This window comes from Enhydra lutris, unplaced genomic scaffold, assembly GCF_002288905.1.
Source record: "Enhydra lutris kenyoni isolate GAN:26980312 unplaced genomic scaffold, ASM228890v2 scaffoldscaffold1, whole genome shotgun sequence".
Taxonomy (NCBI): domain Eukaryota; kingdom Metazoa; phylum Chordata; class Mammalia; order Carnivora; family Mustelidae; genus Enhydra; species Enhydra lutris.
Genome location: NW_019154085.1, coordinates 87,291,266 through 87,313,662, shown reverse-complemented (window position 1 = coordinate 87,313,662; position 22,397 = coordinate 87,291,266). Strand labels below are relative to the sequence as shown.

The window sequence follows — 22,397 nt, the reverse complement described above, 5'->3', positions numbered from 1 at the left end:
TTTCAAAGACGCTAATAAAGTTCTCTAGAGAGTTTTTGTTTTTTCAATGACAGAGTTCACTTGAAAATTTTTAAGGACGAAAACCAACCAGCCAACCAACCAACACCATCAAACCTTTAAACAAAAACACTGATAGGCAAAAAAAAAATATAATTGGAAAGGGCTTAGCACTGAATTGAGAATGCCTATAATCAATGTCTCACATCGAAGATATTTAACTATGAAAATGAACAGTGCCACTGGAAAGCATGTATAGCATCATCTTTTCTAGAGATCAGGACAAGTAAGATCGATTCTCATAGGTCTCACTCTGGTGGAGTGTGCTGAAAGGCAGATGGCCAGACCACATGATCATCTTTTCCAGAACTATAATTCCGTGAGGATCATTTCTCCCTAAGAAAAACAGATTTATACATAACACTGAAACAGAAAAAAAACATTGGTGTCCAAAATCTAACACTTTGCTTCTCAGTTCTCATCCTGCTGTGGCATCTGAAGATTGTCCTCCAAAAGTATTCTATTCCTAGATAATGACCAGTGAGACCTGAAAGATTTAAGACAATCTATACGCTAAACTTTCCCCAAGTTACTTGGACAACAAGAAAACCAAGGTAAGTTACCTTGCTCTGAAAAGCATAACATCCAATCACTTAACATACATCTTTTCAGAAGGCAGTCATCAATTTTGTTCTCAAAGCTGTGTTTTTAAACCTCAGAGTGTCAAAGGATGGAAAAAGAAAAGTAATTTATTTTACTCTCACATAATAAAGTATAATTTTCCATTTTATATCAATCATTTGTTTTCAGTTAGAAGTCACCAGTTTCTAAAAATAGAGTATGTCAAATTCTTTCAATATTACAGTACATGATTTACCTAAGGTATGCTTCAAATCTGTCTTTATTTCTCAATGACTGGGCCTTTTCCTTTCCAAATTTACACCTTAACCACAATCAACATTGCATAAATTGTTTTATCATTACTTTATGGAAAATATTGCAAATAACATATAGCTCATAACAAGTCACTTCACTTTAAGCGAAAAGCTCGACAATTTCCCCACAGTCCACGTAATGGGGTCATGGTGAAACTAATCACCATAGCTACTCCTAACAATTTCAAACTCCTCAGCAGGCCTCGCAGCCACTGCTACCTTATCTTTCTTAGAACACACCCACTTATGTGCCGCTCAGAAGGACTTGAAGATCAGAACTGAATTTCTTGTGCCACAGATCTCCCCAACTACTGAGCCCATTGTGACATAAATGCTCTTTGGTCTGAGAAAGTTCTCTTTTATATGATGAACACTTGTTTGCCATCAACTGTGAAACCTCAATATCAATATGCCATCTAAACCTAAATGTTAATATATTAACATTCGGGGCAACAAAAATCAGTCTATGAAAACTAAAAATCAGGCAATTCCAATGACTGATGGCAGACATAGTCTTACATATGTCCTTATCATGATAGTTCTGCTTGACAGTGGTTCTCAAAGGGTAGTTTGTGGTTCCTGGGGGGTATTCGAGACCTTTCATGGGGTCTGCAAAATCAACCTATTTTTACAGTAATACTAAGATATAATTTGCCTTCTTCACATACGTCCTAATAGTGAAAAAGCGCCGATGGAGAGGAGCGCTGATACCTCAGCGTGACTCAAGGTAGTGGCACCAAACTGAGTAACGGTCATGGTATTCTTAACCCTCTGCACTTGCAGTAAAAGGAAAAATAAAAGTCAGTTTCACTTACGAATGCCCTTGAAGAAGCATTAAAATTACTATTTTTATTAAATTTCATCCCTTGAAGAGACTTGTTTTAATATTCTGTGTGATAAACTGGAAACACACACACCACATCTTTGTGTACCAGGGTGCAATGGCTGTCTTGAGAAAAAGTATTTATATGAGTGTTTGAGTTACGAGCTAACAAGTTGCTTTTTTCACAAAACACTAATTTTGCTTCTAAGAACAACTGATAGACAAACCATGGTTCATCAGACTTGGGTATTTGGCAGACATTTTCTCAAATGTAAGCCATGTGAACATGTCCCTTCAAGAAAACAACTGATAATATTTGTTGCAATGGTAAATTCAAGATTTTAACTGAACATTGGGATTCTGGAAAAAAGTGTATCTACATCATGATCTTGATGACTTCCCAATAATCAAAAATTCCTCTATCAGCGGTGATATTAACAGTATGATTCTTGAATTTTTTGTCAAATACTTGGAAGAGCTGCACAATTCTTAAAACCTCTATTTTCCAAGTGACCAATGCACGATGTTACCAAATCCATTTAAACAGCAAGTATGAGAGTATGAAGAGCCATGGAATGGTTTCAGACTAACCCTTGAGAAACTCCTACTTGCCAAGTTCTGGTGTAGCAGTGAAGAGTACCTACAAGAATCTGAGCAGGTCATTAAAACACTCTTTCCTTTTCCAACTCTCTCTGTGAGGCAGAATTTTCTTCAGAAACCTCCACCAAAACAACATATTGCAACAGATTGAATACTTAAGCAGATATAAAAATCCAACTCTCTTCTACTTAGACAGACATTATAGATTTACAAAAATGTAAAATAATGTCACTCTTCTCACTAATTTTTTTGCTTTCTAAAATAGTTATTTTCATGGAATACATTAATATTAACACGTCTGTGGGCCTTGTTACTTTTCCATGATTTGATGTAGATTTTAAGTTTTAATTTCTAATACGCTAAACATTGATAGGCGTAACTCTAACAAAACAACAAACGAACAAACAAACAAACAAAGAGCTCTGCAGTGTCCCAATAATTTTTAAGAGAGCGAAGGGGTCTTCAGATCAAAGAGTTTGAGAACCGCAGCCTGGAGAGGGCTATCTTTCAATGTCTTGTAAACTTCTTTTCTCTGTCCCTCCAGTAGTGAGCCTTCCGTGCCCATTAAAATAAAGAGAATATTTACATAGAGGCCGGAACCTGGTGCAATGTTGTAATATTTATAAAGAAAATGGTTTTAAGAAAAGGCATCGCCAATTGCAGTGTATTTTTTACAAGTCTTTCTCTAGAAGTCATTGCTATTAACCATGCCTTGCTATAGATGTTTATAACAAAACACTAAAGACTGGATAGAAAGGAGAAAACAAATTACTCTGCAGAGAACCCAGCAACTCTGCTAAAATACTGTCAGTTATTTATCTACTGTCAGCAGAGGTTGCACACTATAATCCTTGACAAGCTCAGATTCAGAAAGAATGAAGAGAGGGGCAAGCATTGCATTTAAGGGCCTGTTCTCATGCACAGACATTTTAACACAGATTTAAAGCCAGAATGTATCTCCTAGAAAATGTCACTTTTGATTTTGATACATTTCCTAGCAAGTAGGCTCTACATTTGGTTGACTTAGTACGAGCTATGTTAGAGGCTAACACTATATTTTAGACCATTCATGATCCCGGCACGGAACTAACACAATGAGGTCAGCATCACTTCATTTTTAGAGTTGGCTACTGCAACTGCATGATTTCATGGGCATATTTTTTTTTATGATAAGGAGGAGGGCTTTATTTTTGTTTTGTTGGGCAAGGTAATGACAGGCTCCAAGAATCCTGCTGCCCGCTCTGGTGGCCATTTCTCCCTTTTGTTTACAGGGGGGAAATGATCACCAATGTGTTCTCTCTTAAGACCCTCCTCTCTGGAAAGCACAAGTGGCCAAGGCAAAAATGCAACAGATCCCACAGCTTCCCGGAGGCTACTCTAAAGAAAACCCCGCCTCAAGCAGGTAGTTTCATTAGCTCGCAATAGGGACAAGAACCCGTGAGCTGTAAACAAAGGGTGGCCCGAACTAAGAGAGCTGAACCAGAAACACAACCCCGGCCATTTCCAGTTCCAACCATGGTTTCCTTGAGAATACCACTCGTACTGACTGGTCCGCTACAGGATTTCTACGCAGGCGATCGGAGGTCTAAATAAATGTGTGCTTCTAACTGGGGATGTCGGATGAATGCTGAACCAGAATCTTAATTTTCTAATTCATATTCACCAATTAAAAATAAACTGTATTTTTATGAGCAAATTTACATAAATCAGATGATAAAGCATCTACCACTAAAGGGTAGGAGTTCAGCTCACAACATTTGCATATATTCTCCTAAAGAAAATATAGGCGTTTTAGCTTTTCATTGAAGAGTCTTGCTGTGTTGGAACTCTAATGGGCTTAGAACAGTAAATTTTGAAGAAACTGATTGCTACCCCTGTAGCTAGTAAATGTCTGCCTAGACCCAGTGGCATTTGAAAAAAGTGTTTTATCATAAAATTATCCCAGCAGAGTCCATTCTGCAAGATAACATCATCATCATCATCATCAGTACTCCATGCAGGACCCAACAGCTCTGGCACAATATTGCCAGTCATTTATCTGTTGTCAGCACAGGTTACACACTGTAATCCTTGACTGCCTCGGAATTAGAATGTCTTTGATGTCCCCACAAGAGTTTTTTGCCCGAAGGCTTTACCAATGCTCTGCGGCTCAGTGTTTATTCCTCGTAATCTTCCTCTCATCTCCAGGCTAGCAGTGACAGATGGTTATGGGCACACAATAGTATTAAGAGTTTGATATTTTTTTTTATGCTGTGCTCTCTGTACAACAAATAGCTATCAGACGCGGGCCAGAGAGCTGACATGGCTCGCTTAGGTAATGGCAAACAAACAGCTCGGGTTGATGCTTTCTGTCATTCCCCCTCCTAACCCTGCTTGTTTTCATTGTATACTCTCAAAGGTAAACTATATTAACCTTATAGACTGTTATTAAAAAGATATATCTATATGAGCATAAAGTGCTTTTCTTTTCTCTTTTTCTTACTCTTTTGATTATGAAAGTAATACTGCTGACATATTGAACAAATATCGAATGTCAACATAAATTTTTAGTGTGTGATAATATCCCCCTTCATATAGCTGTGTGTCAGGCGGGAACCCGGGGATGATGCATAGCAGTAAATAACCCAAACAAAATTAGTTCTCTTGTCAGCTTCTACCTTGTATGTCCCCAGGCATCAGTAAAATTGACTGCACGCTAGATTTTCAAAATTAGCCCTAATGTTAGCTATGTGTCTGGCAACCTCCAAGTTTCCAATGTTCTACTATATTACCCGTAAGGATGAATGTGTTACTTTTATATTTTGGCATTTACTCTTGCTGATGCGGCTTTTTTCCCCTCTTCTCCAAATTAAAAATAATTTAGCTTTAACAATAAGAATGTGCACAAACATAATGCTGCCTCTCTTTAAGCAACTAACTTTAGGCAATTAAATTAAATTAAAGCAAAAATATACAAAGGAAGGGAGGGAATTATTCAATTTAATATTGTTAATTTTATTAACATAGCTCTGTCTTATTTTGTGCAAAGTATGGGATAATGTGGTTCTCACTCTTCCCCCCATATCAGTATGCTGCATTGCAGCAGGAATCTACAAATTCAATTGCGCATTTCCATGATAACCCAGAACCAAACTTTGCAGAACTGATTTTCTTGCAATACATATTACTTCGGAGAAAACCAGAGGTTAGCAGAAGGAAAGGAAAAGCTTTCCAGGAGGGAGTCAACGGTGGCATCTACTTTCCCTTGCATTGGATTCATCTCATCCAGACCCGTTGCATTTTAAAATAGCACAAAAGAAAGCTGAAGGCTGTCACCTTCTGAGTCCGATATGATTTTTAGATACAAGTGACTCCCTTAGAAAGGATATGCCAAAAGTGTGAAGTTGAATAGACGAATCCAAGAACATGTTTCACGTCAACTTTTAATCCCTAAATTTTACGTTCATACATTTAGAGTCAAAGATGAAAATCCCTTTAGGTACCAGATGTTGCAGATCAACTGAGAGAGCTTCTGGAGTTTTAATGTGAGGGAAGTCAAATCCCCGGCAAAGGCGCTTTGCGGGGCCGGTGTGGCGTGCTTATTACTTCACCTGTAAACAGCGGCTCTCGGAAAATCGGACCTAATGATCAGCCCGGCATCTCTGCAATAAAGAGACCATAATCTGTGGGGGAGTGAGCTCTAATCAGGCCACATGCAGATTAAACTAACTGGGAGGAATAAAAACTAGATTAAAATGTTCCTGCCTAATACCAGAAGATTATCAGGACATTTTACCTCTTTAAATCCTAATTTATAGGAACCCGGGTTAAGTTTATGAGTTTATATTTGGTGCGATTACATGCTGCAGTTGATTTTCGTCTGTTTAGAGGAGATTCTGCTAGAAAGTGTTCTGCTTAGCACAAAGCAGAGGCACTGGGGAGCAGGGGATCAGTCACCAACATGATAGGTTTTACGACAAGTGACATGAAGGCACCCCGTTGAATCTGGTCAAATTAGGAAATAACGGAAATCGTTTTTGTTTTAGTGGTCATAATGCTTTAACAGCACGAGTATACGAAATCGAGGATAACAGTATAGAGGTGTAGATATGGAATCCTGTTCTGGTACTGAAAATTCTCGAACAAGATTTGATTTTCTAGAATTGTCTAGCCGCTGTTGTGAGATCAGCAAATCATAGCAAACAAGTATCTGTAAATCCAATTTAATCTAAACACACAACTATCTATGTAAAGATAGAAAGATAATACCACCTTGGCAGCACGTTCGCAGTACTGCCACACTAAAATGATCTTTTTCTAAATGACAGGGACAAGAAATTACTGAGTCAGTCATCGGAACATATTTTCTATTACGAGTCTCCAACTCTTACTACATTGGTGTGTCTCAAACTTACCACCTGTGAGGCCACACAATGTGCAGTGGTCTTTGTGGATCATCAGTTCCTCCCAAAATGTCACGGGGACCAAAAGTCATATTTTGTGCATTTTCCTGACGATGAGAACTTGAATTATCTGACAGGTTGCACGTTCTCCAGTCTGACTCCTGTGTTAATGAGCTACCCAGGTTTTCTTGTGGCGCCGCGTTGCCAGGTCCGGACTCTGAATCAGAATTCTTCAATAAAATCTCAGAACCTTTCTGCTCCTGTTGGAAAGGAAGGGCCATAGATGGAGCAGTGCCACCATTTCCTTTAAGGCTGAGAATCTTCTGTAAATGGGCTGTTTTGTGCTTGGGCATGAATCTGTTACAAAAAGGAAATGCAGTACAGTTTTAGTGAAAAGACTATTTAAAACTTGTCCTTTACCTTTCTGTAAGGACGCCATGATGATGTAGAAAACTGATAAAGGTAAACTAAACATAAAACAAACATTCTAGAAAGAGTACAAAAAGTAGCAGCCATTCAAAGTTCAAAACTCTGCAATCAGACCACACTGTCTTTGAGGGGCTTTCAAAGTGTTTCTGTGACTATAAAACCTACACTTTGCACACCGTGAAAAATAAGAATAGAGAGATGATTTATCACTCTCCCTTCACTCATCTTGCCAGAGTTCCATTTTACATTTTCCAGTCACTGCATGGCCTGATGCATATTTCTAAGCCACACTTAATTATTACCCAACAAAAATCCTTGAAACTTCCTTGATTAACACTGGGCATTTCTGCTCACATGACTGTTCTGTATGCCTGGGCACCTGGACACACATTTTTATTAAATCGACCTTGAGAATATTTCTTGAAGGATATTTTTTCAGTGCCATTTCTGTCCCGTCTTCCCATAATGCTTTGCCATGAAGAGTTTGGTATCTGTCACTTATTGCCAGAAGCATCTAAATCAAATGAAATCAAGAAGCTCACCATCTACTGGCGGAGCAAACCAGTAGCACTTAGAACGGACACGAACAACCAACCAACCTGTGGTGAGACACAAAAAGAACGAACATTCCAAGTTTTAAAACAGAACCAGGGATTAATTCTGACTTGGAGGTCAGGAAAGGTCTAGACTGAGGGAATGTTGTGATCTAAGGAAAGGGCTGAGAAAGAACATAAACTCTTCAGGGAATAGCAAGCAATCCAGAGGGGCTGGGGCCAGGTCCCAGAATGTGAGGCTCAGAGAAGTAGACGGACACCAGACAACAAGTGCTTTCTTAGAGTCACTGAAGCCCACCCTGAGACCTCACCCCTTCCCTGGATTGTCGAGTAAGTGAAGAAATGGAGAGTACACGCATTTAAGACAAAGGTGAGGAAGAAGAGTTATGGAAGAAGAGCAATAAGGAACATCTGGAAGAGTAAGAAGAGAAGCCAAGAGAGTAATATTACCCCAGCAAAGTGAGTGAAGAGCCTCAAAAGAGTGTCTAAGAAAGGGAAGAAGAAGATATAAAAATGGGGTGTAAAGCATTGCACAGGTACCAGAGCACCAGGCAAGGTAAGGAGCTTTTGGATCACTTGCTCCTCCAAGGGTAGTTCCTGTGGAGAGTGCAGGCCAAAATCAGCCTGTTACAGCTCACGCATCCAAGAGGGAAAGACAGAAAGCGAGATTGAGAGGAGAACCGGGAAGCGAGGTCTGTTTTCCTTATTGGGGCACATGTACAGAGGGGTTTTCACTTGGGTGTTTACTTGGGGACACTTGCTAGGGAAGGGAGCTGGCTTCTGAAGAAACAGAAAACTCTTAAAAGACAGAAGTAGGAGGACAGCACAGCATCTAGGATTCTTGGCATGAGGGAAAGCAAGTAGGCCCTTATAGAAGAGACCAGAGCAAGCTTTCTTACAAAGCTGAAGGAAGAAGGAGAGAAAAGTGGAGTTGGAAAAAACAGTTTCAGGTGGCAGGTGTGGAATCTAGAGTGTGTCACCAAAGCATTAGACGAGGCCACTTATTTCACGTAAGGTGAGTAGAGGTGAAGGTGAGTAAAAGAAGTGTGCTGAGGGACGATAAGAAGTGTGCTGAGGGGGAGAGGGGCCGAGGACGTTCGCTAGGTCTGAAGGCAAGGACCAAGGGCAACATGAAGGGAGAGGGCGGGTTCTGCTGTAAGCTGGAAACGAAGTCTGGCTGGAGTGTGCTGTGTCCCTTACATAGTCAAAAGTTTGGGGGGCTTCTGTGCTTGTCTCAGAAAGCCCTCTGAGAGAAATCACCTTCTATATAAGAACCCTCCCAAGTAATAAATACATGATTGTATAGAGATAGATAAAACACAAAAATGGTGCTAACACCTTTGGTATGCCCTCATACAATAATACATTAATTCTTGATTTAAAAATAAAGAAATGTGAGCATATACAGGATATAGTTTCATATCTCACAGGTCTAAAATTATTATGGGAACTAACCAACTTTCTTCCTGAAACAAACTCAAAACACTGAGGAGAATCTAAGGAACTAAAAAATCAATGAAAATGTTCCCACTGATTCACAAAAGGAAAAAAATAAAAAGAACATGAAAATACCTTAACTTTTAAAAAACTATTTTATTTTTTTTAAGATTTTATTTATTTTCTTTTAAGATTTTATTTATTTATTTGACAGAGAGAGACACAGCGAGAGAGGGAATACAAGCAGGGGGAATGGGAGTGGGAGAGGGAGTGGGGGAGTGGGAGAGGGAGAAGCAGGCTTCCTGCGGAGCAGGGAGCCCGATGCAGGACTCAATCCCAGGACCCTGGGATCATGACCTGAGCCAAAGGCAGACGCTTAACGACTGAGCCACCCAGGCACCCCTTAAGATTTTATTTTTAAGTAATTTGTACACCCAGTGTGAGGGTCAAACTCACAACACCAAGATCAAGAGTCACACGTTCCACTGACTGATCCAGCCAAGCATCCCAACAATATCTTAACTTTTTAACAAGTGAAACAAATAGAAAGAGAAGGAACAACTGTACATATCTGGCAAATGACAATAAAGCAAGTGAAGAAACTTGTTTGTTTATGTTAGAGAAAGGATGCTAGGTGAGCTTAAAAAGGATTTTAGCAGAATTACGAATTTACTGTAGGGAAGATTTACGTTTAAAAAAAAATTCAGCGGGCACTGCAACAACATAACTTTATGTTAGAAAACAGTATCATGACCCATCTTACTCTTAAAATCCATTTATGTTGGCCAGCATGTGAGCAAAATTGCAAATTAAAAGGAATGGGAGGGGCACCTGAGTGGCTCAGTGGGTTAAAGCCTCTGCCTTCAGCTCAGGTCATGATCCCAGAGTCCTAGGATCGAGCCTCACATTGGGCTCTCTGCTCAGCAGGGAGCCTACCTTCCCCTCTCTCTCTGCCTGCCTCTCTGCCTACTTGTGATCTCTGTCTGTCAAATAAATAAATAAATAAATAAAATCTTTAAAAAATTAAAAATAAAAAAAATAAATGTTGGCGAGGATGAAGAAGATCCCCTGTTAACACAGGCTGTGGATGGCTGACTTGATCAGTGGTGGTCAATGGGGACAGGGAAAGAGGCAGAACATAAATATGGACAGTAAGCAAAAACTCAGCTTACTAATGTTATGAAATAAAAAACAAAACAAAACAAAACAAAACAAAACCGAATGCTAGTAGGACATATGGAAAACACTGTTGAGATTGTCTAGAGTTTGACCAGAGAAGCCTGTGCTGGGTTGACCAGCAAACCAATGCCACTCTGTAATGCAGCGTCTCATACGGAAAAGGAAGACAGCAAGTCTGGGGAGAGAGCCGTGCAAATGCTGATTTCATTCGGGGCACCTGTAACTGTATATCTTTGAAAATTAGAGAGTTCTTAGAAGAGCAATAATAATGATTAAGGCAATGGAAGAATTGATTTATGAGGACAGATTAAAGGAGCTAAATATGAATAGCCTGGTTAAGTGACAAGTAGAGGGGTCCATAATAGGAGTCTCCGAGGAAAGAGAATAATTATTTAGCCGGTACAAGGAGGTATAACTAGAAGTAATGAGATGAAATTAAGAATGGGAAAATTTAAGCTGAATTTCAAGAAAAACTCCCTGATGGCATAATTTATTAGCTCACTGAATAAATTCTCTATGGAAATGGTATAGTGAGGGAAACTTCATAATAGGACTGGACAAAATACCAATAAATAATATAGATAATAATCCGGTGTTTGAAAGAAGGTGGTTACATGCTATGCTTTCCTTGCTTAGAATATCTCCCCATATTTTTCTTTAGTAGTCTGTTTATATACAGTGATTGTTACCCAGATAAGTATTCAGGCAGTTAGCTAAACCAAAAAGGAAATATGTTCTTTAGGTGAGGTGAAGTTAAAACCCCTTTACTCTCCATATACTCTGCAGGAGCGAGCGGAAATAACTTTTTGCCACTTTGTTGTAGCAGCGCTGGCTGTGAGGCGAGCTGGACAAGTGTAGGAATATTTCTAAAAAACAAAACAAAACGACAAAACAAAACAATCCTCATCTACCATCCCACACAGAGTCTATTCGGATTCTCTGTGCCATGAAACTCATATTTTCATAGACATGTTTAATATAAACAATTTATTGCCATAATAGAAATCAAAAAACTTTATTCCAGCTTTTCTAAATGTAGCTCTATGGTCAATTACTTCACATCAATACCAAGATCAAATAGGCATAATACTAACAAGCAGTTTGCTTAATAATAGTCACCACACTAATTAACCCATCCAGAACATTCTTAATCAGACGCTATTTGTAATGTACAGTTAAGAGAAGCTTGGCAATAAGCTGTTCTAGGCTAAAAAAGAAAATAATACCTTACTGATGGGGTGAAACTGGCTTTTCTATGGAACTGGATAGAATGTGCTGTCCCGGGATTAACTCAAGAGAGCGAGCATGCAAATAGGCACATGTCTCAACACCTCCTTTCTGTTCCCAAGCTCCAACTCTGGTGGAGGTGTTAATGAGAACAGAAAAGGTCCTGCGATAAGGAGTGAAAGAGAGAAAAGAGTCAGAAGAAAACCAGTGAGCTGCCTTGTAGAGCTTAAGCCAGATTTGCCTTTTAATAACCCTCCAATTTTTCTTAAAGAAATGCTACTGCCCACCTGATTCACAGAATGTCTTTCCCTCTTTCTGAGTCTCTCAGTTCTATCAGAACCTGTTTTTACTTTTAGAAATATTCTGATTACTGTAATCATTTGCAATCTGTTATTCGCCATGGGGGCCCTCCCCCACCTTTCCCCCCAACCCACAGCCAATCTCTGAAACAGAAGTAGAGCCTCCTCTCCTCACAAGTAGAGCCTCTCCTTCCTCGCCACACCTGTCCTCCAACACGGTTCCGGAGGCACTGCCGCAACACCCCAGTACTATGTTGGGTAACATTCAAAGATATGGCAGGTGTATGTACTTTCTAGACCTACATTTGCTTGCTTCTTGCCATCCCCACATCCAAACACACACACCTAGAGCTGGACATAGAGGAATGGCCTTATTCAGATCAATCTGGAAAGACTAGATTTCAGAGTAGCTTTAAATGATGTTAAGATGGATAGCAAATGCAGGAAATGCTCTAGGTACCTTGGCTTCTCTCTGCTAAAGTCGAGAGGCTAGAGTACGTTTAGCTAACCAACAGCGGTAGTCAAAAGGAAGGTGATAAAATAAAGCAAGTCAAGTAAACTTAGGACATTAATATTGGTTCATGTGTTGTTGAAGAAAATACCATGGCTGAAATGTATGTCATGGTGGAATACACTGCTTACCAATGGTTTTTGAGAGATTTCAAAAGAAAATACTTAAATAGTTCAACCTATAGAATCTCATAAATACCCACAGATAAGAGTCCACAAGACAGAGATTATCCATGGTCTTGCTTCTCAAAACAGATCTGGGAAGACAGCACGTGAAGAATGATGCAAATTAGCAGATGATTAAAGAGAAAGACAGCATAACCAGTCAAAGGTGATTCTAGACTTGAGCCTAGGCAGAGAGAGGGGCATATTAGCAACTGTGATAAGGAATGTGCCTTGCGCGTGGGGCGGGCAAGAAGTGGGAGCTGATGAAGCTCAGCCCCTCTCAACATAGACTGGGTCTGAGGGAGTAAGAGTGGTATGGCCACGGTGTTGCATGGCTTAGGCTGAAGTTTTAACAAGGTGTGTTTTGTGGAACACTATAGAAGGTTTTGTGAGAAAACATGTTTGGTAAATGCTGGGTTAAACAGAGTGAAACATTTCTTTGCTAAAGAACTTCCCAAAGTACATGCTAGTGTATATTATAAATATGTCCACTCATTCATTCTTTTGTTTAATAAAAAAATATTTATTGAGTACCTATTATGTAAAAGGAATGTTATATTTATCATTTCTCAAACTTAACATTTAATGAAAAAAGGACTCCCCCACCCCCAATCTTAAGATGCACCTTAAGAATAAATATCCCACAAAGGATATTCTGGGAAATACTACTGGAGACCCTAGGAGATGCGCAGCCAGAGTATGGAAAGCCAGCTAGGTGGCGGCACATTTTACATGGAAGGCACGGCAGAAGGAGTGGAGAAATGCATTCACATGAGAAAATGATGAAACTGAAACAAAAGGCCATACACCAAGGCCATGTATCAGTAGACAAAGGGAAGTCTGAAAGAAATGAGGGGAATCTGTGAAAAAAAGTGACAGAAGATATGGTTCCAGGCTAATATGGATGATGGCAGAAAAAAAAATCATTTGATTTTATCACAGCCATTTCTGTGGATTCTTGGGTTTAGACCATATTGGGAATTGAGAAGAAAAGAAATAGGAATCAAAGATAAATAACTTTTCCAAAACCAAATGGGAAGACACATCCAGGCAATGTAGTGATCTAAGTTCTTGGGTGATTTATAACAAAAACTATTCACTGTTTCCAAACAATGTGCTGGAAATTAATTACAAAATTAACATTTTTAGAATTTAGCCACATAAGCAAATATCAAAGATAATTAAAAAATCATGCTAGCCCACATGTGTCCAATATATCACTTATATGGTAAGCAGATTTATATAAAACTATAAACTATAAAAGTAAAAATTTAGATCTAGCATTCTCATGTGTACAGTTCCCCCCCACCCCTGTATCTCTTGTCACACTATCTTCACTAAATAAAGGAATCACAAGCAAGGAAATCCATCATAATTAAAACTAGATGTTGGGAGACCACAACATTAAACAGAAAGACAGACTTAGGCTTGGTTGGTCGGTTGTAGGATGGCTGCTCTTCCTTCCTGGAGATGGCTAAGGGATAATACTCATAAAATAGATGGCACATGTCTATGGAGGCTGTTTCAACAAGACACTCCTGGCGGAACAAAATATGAACAAATTCAAATCACAGATGAGTCAATCATAATCCACACGCACACAGCACAAATGCTTTTGGGGAGCAACCATCCAACAGCACCATGGCTGCTTAGGCCACGTTGTTTAGATGATCACTGTTTGGTGCCTGAACCAAATTTCATCTCTTGTGGTACAAACTTGCAAAGCCGACATGCAATACTGACAGCGAGAGGGCACGGGTCAAGGGCGTCTCAAAGCAACTGCAAAGAATCTGTTTTGTGACAAGATAGAGAAACAGAATCCAGAGACATGAGCTGCAGTCAAAACGAACAAGCAAACCCTACTAATTAGCCAGAGAAATGCATGCTGAGACTGAAAGCAAATCTGTGGTTATCAGACTGGCCTCATTAGTCCTGCCTGGCCCCAGAGAGAACACCCTGAGGGATGAGCGCACCTTCTCCAAACGGCTACCCAAAAGACAAGCTGCAGCTTCCTCCCCTGGTTGAGGGCCGCCATTTTGCGAAGGCCGTCCCTTCGATGGTTGGGATGTATGGCTATCCTGGGAAAAGATGGTCCTGTGCTCATGAGTCTGTTCCTTTTCCTTTTTCTTTCCCACCACCACTTTACTGAAAATCTAACACTTTCCACATACCTTACGTAGACCATTTGTTTATATGACCTCTTTTGACAATTTGGTTTATGTGGTTAGTATTTAACTTAAACAATTATGCCTCAAGCCCCCATGCTCTCTTGATTTCAGAGTGTTTTGGATTGTATACATTGCTAATTTAACTGTCTACTAGCACGAGCAGTTTGTATTGTGCCATTTTCTATTTAAGGTCCATATAAATGTATGAGATGAAAAGCTACCTTGCATGTTGACAGAACAAATGTTTATCAGATCCAGAGCCAGTCTTGTGAGCATATGCATGCTTACTTCTTGTGAGCTCCAGTCCTCCCAAAAAAAGAGTTCTCTCAGAACAATAAAACCTTCTAGTTTACACAAGGTTTACTACAAAAATTCAACACAGTTAGGCAGAGCTATAGGCTGAACTGCAAACAGGGAATCTTTATTTTCCCACCTCCATTTCAAGCTTTAACCACCCACTGGTGGTTAACACCCTAAGATGTTTATACTACTTTCTTATTGCCCGGGTCGCCCTGTGGTCCTCCCACACGTACCATGTGTCTTCTTATAGCCCGTATGTTCGAACTAAGCCCCACTTTGGATCCAGCCCTGAATCATACCCTGTTCTCCATTGTTGGTCTTATTGGAAATGAATTTTATATTTCCACAGTGTCTCACCTTCCATGCTCAATGTGTTGTACCCTTCCAAAGGGGATAGTACCTTCACTCAAGGGAATTTATCACAAATGGGATCATTTCAAATACCACAGTAGGCCTATGGAAAAGATGATTTGGGGAGGACAGGTGGAGAGCAATCTCTATGAAGCACCTTAAGGAACTCCACTCAAGCGAATGGGCATGTTGAATAGAAGATAATCCAGGCTGCATCAGTATACAGACACTTCTTGTATTTGTGCATTTATTCAAATAACTTAATTTCTCTGAACCTCAGTTTTCTAATCTATAAAATGGGATAGTGTCTGTTTCTGCAGATTTCTTGAGAGGATTAAAAGAGAATTGTGCCCTGTGGAGGAACTGAGTAAATCTTAATAAACTTCCCAGGCCTTTGCTCATTCAGGCTGACACCTGTACTTAAGGAGTTAGCCCTAAGACCGTCTTGAGTAACAGCAAATTTCCCAGTCAGTGAATGAGAAACTGTAATCAATCCGCAAATACTCATTCAACAAACATCAAAGCTCCTCCTAGATCCCGTCTGTATTGATAAAGCCTTTAGTGCACATGTAGTAACATTTTATGCCAAGTTATTTTGGTCTCTTAGTCCCTGAAGTTGTCAATTATCCACACCACCTTTAAACTAAACTGTTTACTGATTCTATTACTAAAATGATCTAATTTTTCAATTCAACCTTAATAACCTGCTCATCATTTGTTTCGTTAGTAACTCAGAACCAAAACTGCAAAACCTTCTATCTATGCATTCACCTTAGTTAATGACAATATATAAAAAATGAAAACTGTGGATCTGAAGTAATCTCTTTCAAGCAGGCGGAAGTAGCTGTTCCACATGTACCTAGACTCAGCAAGCTCCTTTGCTAGGATTTACCTTGTTGGTAAGTAAATGTTCTCACTACTCTGGGAATGCCAGGTCTTCTATAGTATCAATACAGCATCGAAGGGAACTCTAAAAATGACCTCTAATCACATGTTCTATTCCATTATTATTATTATTATTATTTTTTTTTTTGAGAAGCCATTATTGGAAGTTGAAAGAAGGATGGGAAATGCATTGGATCACTTTCTTCTTTCCAAGTAAATGTAAGAATTCCCCTATGGCAGTGTTTCCAATTGGAGACTCTCCCTGAGAGCATGACATCATTTTACTGGTGCTATGGACTGGATGGTGTTCCCTCAAAATTCATAGATTGAAACCCTAACCCCAAATGTGACTATGTCTGGAGATAGGATCTTTAGGACGTAATAAGGTTCAGATGAGGTCACAATGGGCCCAAATCTGATAGGACTATTGCCTTCTAAGAGGCAGTAGAGATCTCTCTCTGTCTCTCACCTTCCCCTCCTCCTTTCTGCCACCACCTGTGAAGATATGTGGCTACAAGGCAGCTGTCTACAAGCCAGGAAGAGAGCCCTACCCCAAACCAACCATACCAGCACCCTGCTCTCAGGTGTCCAGTTGTCAGAACAGTGAGAAAATACATATCTGTTGTTTAAACCCCCTACCCCATGTTTGGCTTGTTTGTTTGTTTGTTGGCAGTCTGAGATGACCAATACAAATGGATACTGCTGTAGAAAGGGGAGAGGGGGTCAACACTGTGACGCATGGAATTTCCTGAATAGAGTATCAGAAAAACAATGGAGTAGGAGGCCCCATATTTATGTTGACAGGCAGTGAGAACAAGAGAATATTGTTGAAGAAGAGAGGGCTATCAACACTTATGAATTTGGAGGACAAAGAGGAGGAAACGTCTGTGAATTTTATTATGGAGCACAAAATGGTACTTGTTTATTAAGAATTAAGAATAAAGAATAGAGAATGGAGTTTTAGGAAAGACATTATTCTTAAAGATTTGGTTGTGTATAAAGTCACAACCCTGGGTTTTCTCATCTGATCAATGAGAATACCGTCAGTGGTAGACTTCTCTAGAAGAATAAGGATCCAAACATTGATTCAAATGTACTGAGTATCTTACAGTCCTTATTCAAGGGCAAAAGGGCACACTGGATTCAGTAGGGCTCTAGGCACACTGTCTGGTTTCAAATTCAGGGCTCTGCCACTTATTAGCTGACCTGAGGAAAGTGTTTTTTCTTAAATATCGGTCATTTCATCTGAAAAATGGGGATAATATTAAGGCTGCCTTGCAGAATGATGTTTTCCATGTTGTTTGGCACACAGGAAGAGGTCAGTAAATACTATTGTTTTTTATTATTGATGATAATGGTGAAGAGTATCATCATTATGTTGTCATGATTACTAAAGAGATACTTGACTCCACTGCCATTTCATAGTGAAACATACTTTCTGAACCAGACTCAGGCTTTTTTAAAGATATGTTTTTCCTCTTATTAACTATTACCAGCTACAGTTTAGCCATTCATTTAAGGCAGGCAATTTTAATATGTTACCTTATTTTCATTTGTGTACTAATCAAAGACTTGTACTCATGCCTAGAGGCACATTAATTACAAAAAGGCCTAATGTTATAAATCAAATGAATATATTCTTCCCTTTCCATTATTTGTTTCCTCTGGTACTTTTCTCCTACCTCTCACTTTTCCTTGTCTTTTCTTTTATTCTTTTCATTGTTTCTAACTAGATTTTCCATTTTTTCCCATCTTAAAGCTGCATAAACCAAGAAAGTAAAACCAGGAAATTTAAAACATCAGTTTCCAGGTCTCTGAAGCATGAACAGATGGGCATCAAAAAATCCAGTCGGCTTTTTTCCTTTTTCATTTGCCCATCCACAACCTGAATAAATCAAAATTACCAGCAAATCCAACTTCTAGCACAACCCGGTTGTTTTTTATTTCTGCCACCACATTAAATGCTACGGCACTAAGTACTGATTCACTTCAAGTTCTGATTCTATTGTTGTCTAACTGTTAAGCCACAGAAACTGATTTTATTCTAAACTGATATTAGAAGATACAGGTATGTTAATATTACATGTGAAATGAAGCCTTCAAGTGTACAAAGCGAGCGTACAAACACTCCCACTCACTTCAGGTTTTCTATACTTTCCAGTACTTCTATGTTTGCAAACAGATGGGTAAATTTCTGGGCTATTACTAGAATATAACCAAGGCTTGACAGCAAAGAAAGGCCTTAAATACCCAGAGAAAATACTGAGCGAAGAAGGTTCAGAGAAAAAAACCATTCAGTAACCCTTAAACAAAAGTTAGAGTGCCTAGTATACGACGAACAAATAGCCAAGTTGCAGTCATGGTCCACACGACATGGTAGGTGCTCTATTAGGATGATGGGAACCCAGTCCTGAAAACGACGATAGCACGAAGGAAGGCTGTCTAGGAGAAGGTCATCCTTCAGGTGAGGCCATGGAGGTGATCAGAGGTTAGCCAGTTGTAGTAGTGAGAGGTGGGCTATGCTAAGAGTAATAGCATGTGCAAAGGGCCTGGGGGGGGTGGTGGTTGGGGAATGGTCCAGGAATAAAAAGCAAAAAATATGGTCAGAGTGTCAATTGGGGGTGAATAGGGAGTGGAGGTAGGGGATGGGGAGGGACAAAAATGAGGCTCACGATAAAACCAGGGAAAGGCTTTTCTGACCTTAGTAATCTAAGGGAAGCTGTTTGTGGCCATTTGAGGAGTTTACAGGCAGATTGGGGCTGAATAAACACTTTGCTGCAGCATGAAGCATGGACTGGGGATAGCACCACAGAGCAAATACCAATTTTTAAGTCCCCCTTGCCTTTTGAATCTCTGCTAAAATAATGGTATGGGAATTTTTTTAAAAACAGGCATAGACTTTCAAGGACAAAGAGGAAAACTGAGAAAGATGACAATAGGAAAGAAATGTCAACTAAATTTCGGAAGATGGAAAGCAGACGGAGTGAGTGGTGTTTGAGCACAGAGGAGAAGGCAGAACATGTCTAAGCATGCACATGATTTTGCTTGTGCATGTGATGTTAGCCAAGAAGCAGCAGCTCATGTGTTCCAGACAAACTCCAAAGGCTCAGGTATCAGACATACCAGGTACCTCTGGAGGTACAGATGCAGAGCAGAATTGGAAACAGAACCAGTAGCAGTTCTATAGGAAGTGAGCGCAAACCCCTCTGATTGCTTCCCAGAGCTCAGTGTGGCCAGGCATGTACCTCCTGTCTCCCCTCTCCCCCCCAACCTTCCACTCCTCACTCCAACAGCAGAAAGGAGGCTTCCTCACCAAAAGGGCTGAAACCTAGAAACCAGGTAAGGCTGAATTCAGGCAAAGGTGAGGGAAATTAAGTGAAAGAATTCCCATTTATTGATGATGCCTCTCTAGTGCCCTTCCCAAACCATGTGGCTCTCAGGACAGCAACAGATTCCCATCCAGGTGGTGAGAGGAGCCTTTCTCTGGAAACTCACAGGACTGCCCTGCCACCAATGACATATGGCGAGGCCACAACAGGACGAGTGAATCCCTGTTTGCTCCTTGTATGAACAGGGTCACTAGTCTATGAGCCCTGGGTCTGAAACACTAAATACCTTTCAGGGTCTTACACACTCAGATATGAATGAAGAGCCAGGGACCATCAGGCATTTGAGGAAAACTATTCAAATGAAATAAGACAAAGGAAATAAGTACAGAAAAGGAACTTGAATGGAGACAGAAGGATGAATAGAAGAAAACTTAAAAAAAAAATTTCCTATAATATCCACAGTGATAAAATAAGATTTTTGCCTTCATGGTGAGAAAAACTGAATTCAATAACAAAGGACATTCAAGAACAAAAAAGAGTGGTTGCAAATTAAAGTACTGTAGCTGAAAAAGAATCATTAGAAGAATTGGAAGATAAAGCTGAGAGAATTCTACAGGAAGCAGAAAACCAAAAATGAGAATAAAGTAAGAGAAGCAATAACAAAATGAGGCCCATCTAAATTTGAATATTGCCAAACAGGAGTTGAAGAAAATGAAGATAAGGAAAATCATGGGGGAGAAAATCAAAGAAACAATATAAGAAAATTTTTTGTGCTGAAGGGAATGAATGACCAGCATAAGAAAAGAACAATAATCCAATCCAAACAGAATTATTTAATTTCAGAATACCAGGGTTGAAAAAAGAAAGTCCCAAATGCCTTTTGGGAGAGCAAACAGGGAGAGTTACATGTAAGTGATCAGAAAGAGACAGGAATGAGACTTCTCAACAGAAAGTTCAAATAGTGGAAAACAATAGAACATTACTTCAAACTTAAGAGGAAAATAATTTTCAATGAGAGCTCAAAACTCAGTCAAATGTCAATCAAATATGAGACAGGATAAAGTCATTTTCAGACATGCAAGTTCTTAAGAAATTTTAGCTCCTATGGACATACTTTGTGGTAGATACATCACACTAAAATGAGAAAGGAAAACAAAGAACACAGAGATATGGGATCAAAGAAATAGTTGACTCAAGGGCCCAGAAGGCAACTAGAAGGAACAAGAACTAGAGAATGGAGATCTCCAGGTTGGAGGTACCCAAGGAAAAAGATGGATATGATAGGTTTCTTGATGTGACTGGTCATATCAAGAAGATGACTCAGTAACAGCGGCAGAGCTTGGGAATGAGTTTGGGATAGTGACAGACACCAGGCAGATAAAGCCAAAGCAATAATTAGCTTCAGGAAAAAGTGAAGAGTTGTTCAAGGAAGAAAACCTTGTATTCACAGAATACAAAGATGTTCAGCAGGGAGCATGTTTTTACACAGCAATAAAGCTATAAACACAGAATATCTAATCAACCAAAAGTTGAGATATAACCATATTGGAAGGATAGGGTAAGGGAAAGTATCTGTGTGTGTCTGTGTGTGTGTGTGTGTGTGTGTGTGCACGCGCGTGAGCATGCACACACACGCGTGCCCTTGCACACTTAGATTGTAAGAGAGCTAACTAAATCATTTCTACTGGTAGGAAGTAAGTAGATAATATCTATTTTAAAAATTAATAAATAGCAAGACAAGAAAAAACTGAACATTTTGTTAGTGGTAGCCTCTGTGGGTGGGAGAACTTAGGGGTGAGAAGGACTGGGGAAAGGGATTTTGCTTTGTATTTTAGACTTTTGTACTCTCTGACTTTTAAAACTAAATATAAGTATTACCTTGAGAATTCATGATTTTAATAATCTCTGGAAATTTCTTGCCCAAATGTCTTTGAGTATTGTGTCTAACATTTTCCCTAATTTTTCCTTCTGGAAGTCCTATTAGATATGTGTTGGATTATTATCCTTTTATTTCTTTAAGATCTAGTTTCTAGGTTACTAATTCTTGCTTCATACACATCTAATACTTAACATCTCCACTGAATTTATTGTAATGAATATATTAAAATTCTATGTCGTCCTTTTAAAATATGTACTAATTTTCATAATATCTTTTATTTCTCATGTTACAAATTTATTTTTATGTTACTAATTGTTTTAAAAACTTACTTTTTTTAAAAAAAGATTTTATTTTATTTATTTGACAGACAGAGATTATAAGCAGGCAGAAAGAGGTTGTGTGGGAGGTGGGCAGTAGGCTCCCTGCTGAGCAGAGAGCCTGATGCAGGCTTGATCCCAGGATCCTGAGACCATGACCTGAGCCGAAGGCAGAGGCTTTAACCCACTGAGCCACCCAGGCACCCCTTACTTTTTTTTTTTTTTTCTATGCAGAAGTTTTAATATTTGAAGTTCTTAAGGGTCTAATCCCACAGTAAATTGTTAGAGCCAGTTTCTGACTTGCTAAACTATAATAGATATTGGATAGGAAACAGCAGAAAAGGTTCTAAGGAGAGGTGGGTATTGATCACTATGCCTAGAAAGAATTACAGATTCACTAAAGTGAGGCAATAGAGAGAGCTTTGTACCTAAGTTTTATCTTTCCCTAAAAACTCATCAGTTTTCTAAATTCTAAGACATTTACTGTAAGGCAATCAGCAGATATTTATGGAGTGCCCACTCAAACTGAAATCTCTGCTGTTATAAGAAAAACCAGACATTTTAACATATGGCTGAATTTCTCTTCTCCAAGCTTTTTTTTTTTAGGGGGAGGGGGTGGGCAGAGAGAGAG

At 39.3% G+C, this 22,397-nt stretch overlaps 1 protein-coding gene across 2 annotated transcripts in view; it reads right to left on the bottom strand.

Annotated features, from left to right (window-relative positions):
* Nucleotides 1-22,397, bottom strand: part of LOC111141606 (glycosyltransferase like domain containing 1) — a 262,948-nt gene that overhangs the window by 57,712 nt on the left and 182,839 nt on the right. For both annotated transcript variants that reach the window (XM_022494289.1, XM_022494298.1), the window contains exon 5: nucleotides 6,750-7,094. In XM_022494289.1, the coding sequence (XP_022349997.1) occupies nucleotides 6,750-7,094 (345 nt within the window). The remainder of the gene's footprint in view (nucleotides 1-6,749; nucleotides 7,095-22,397) is intronic.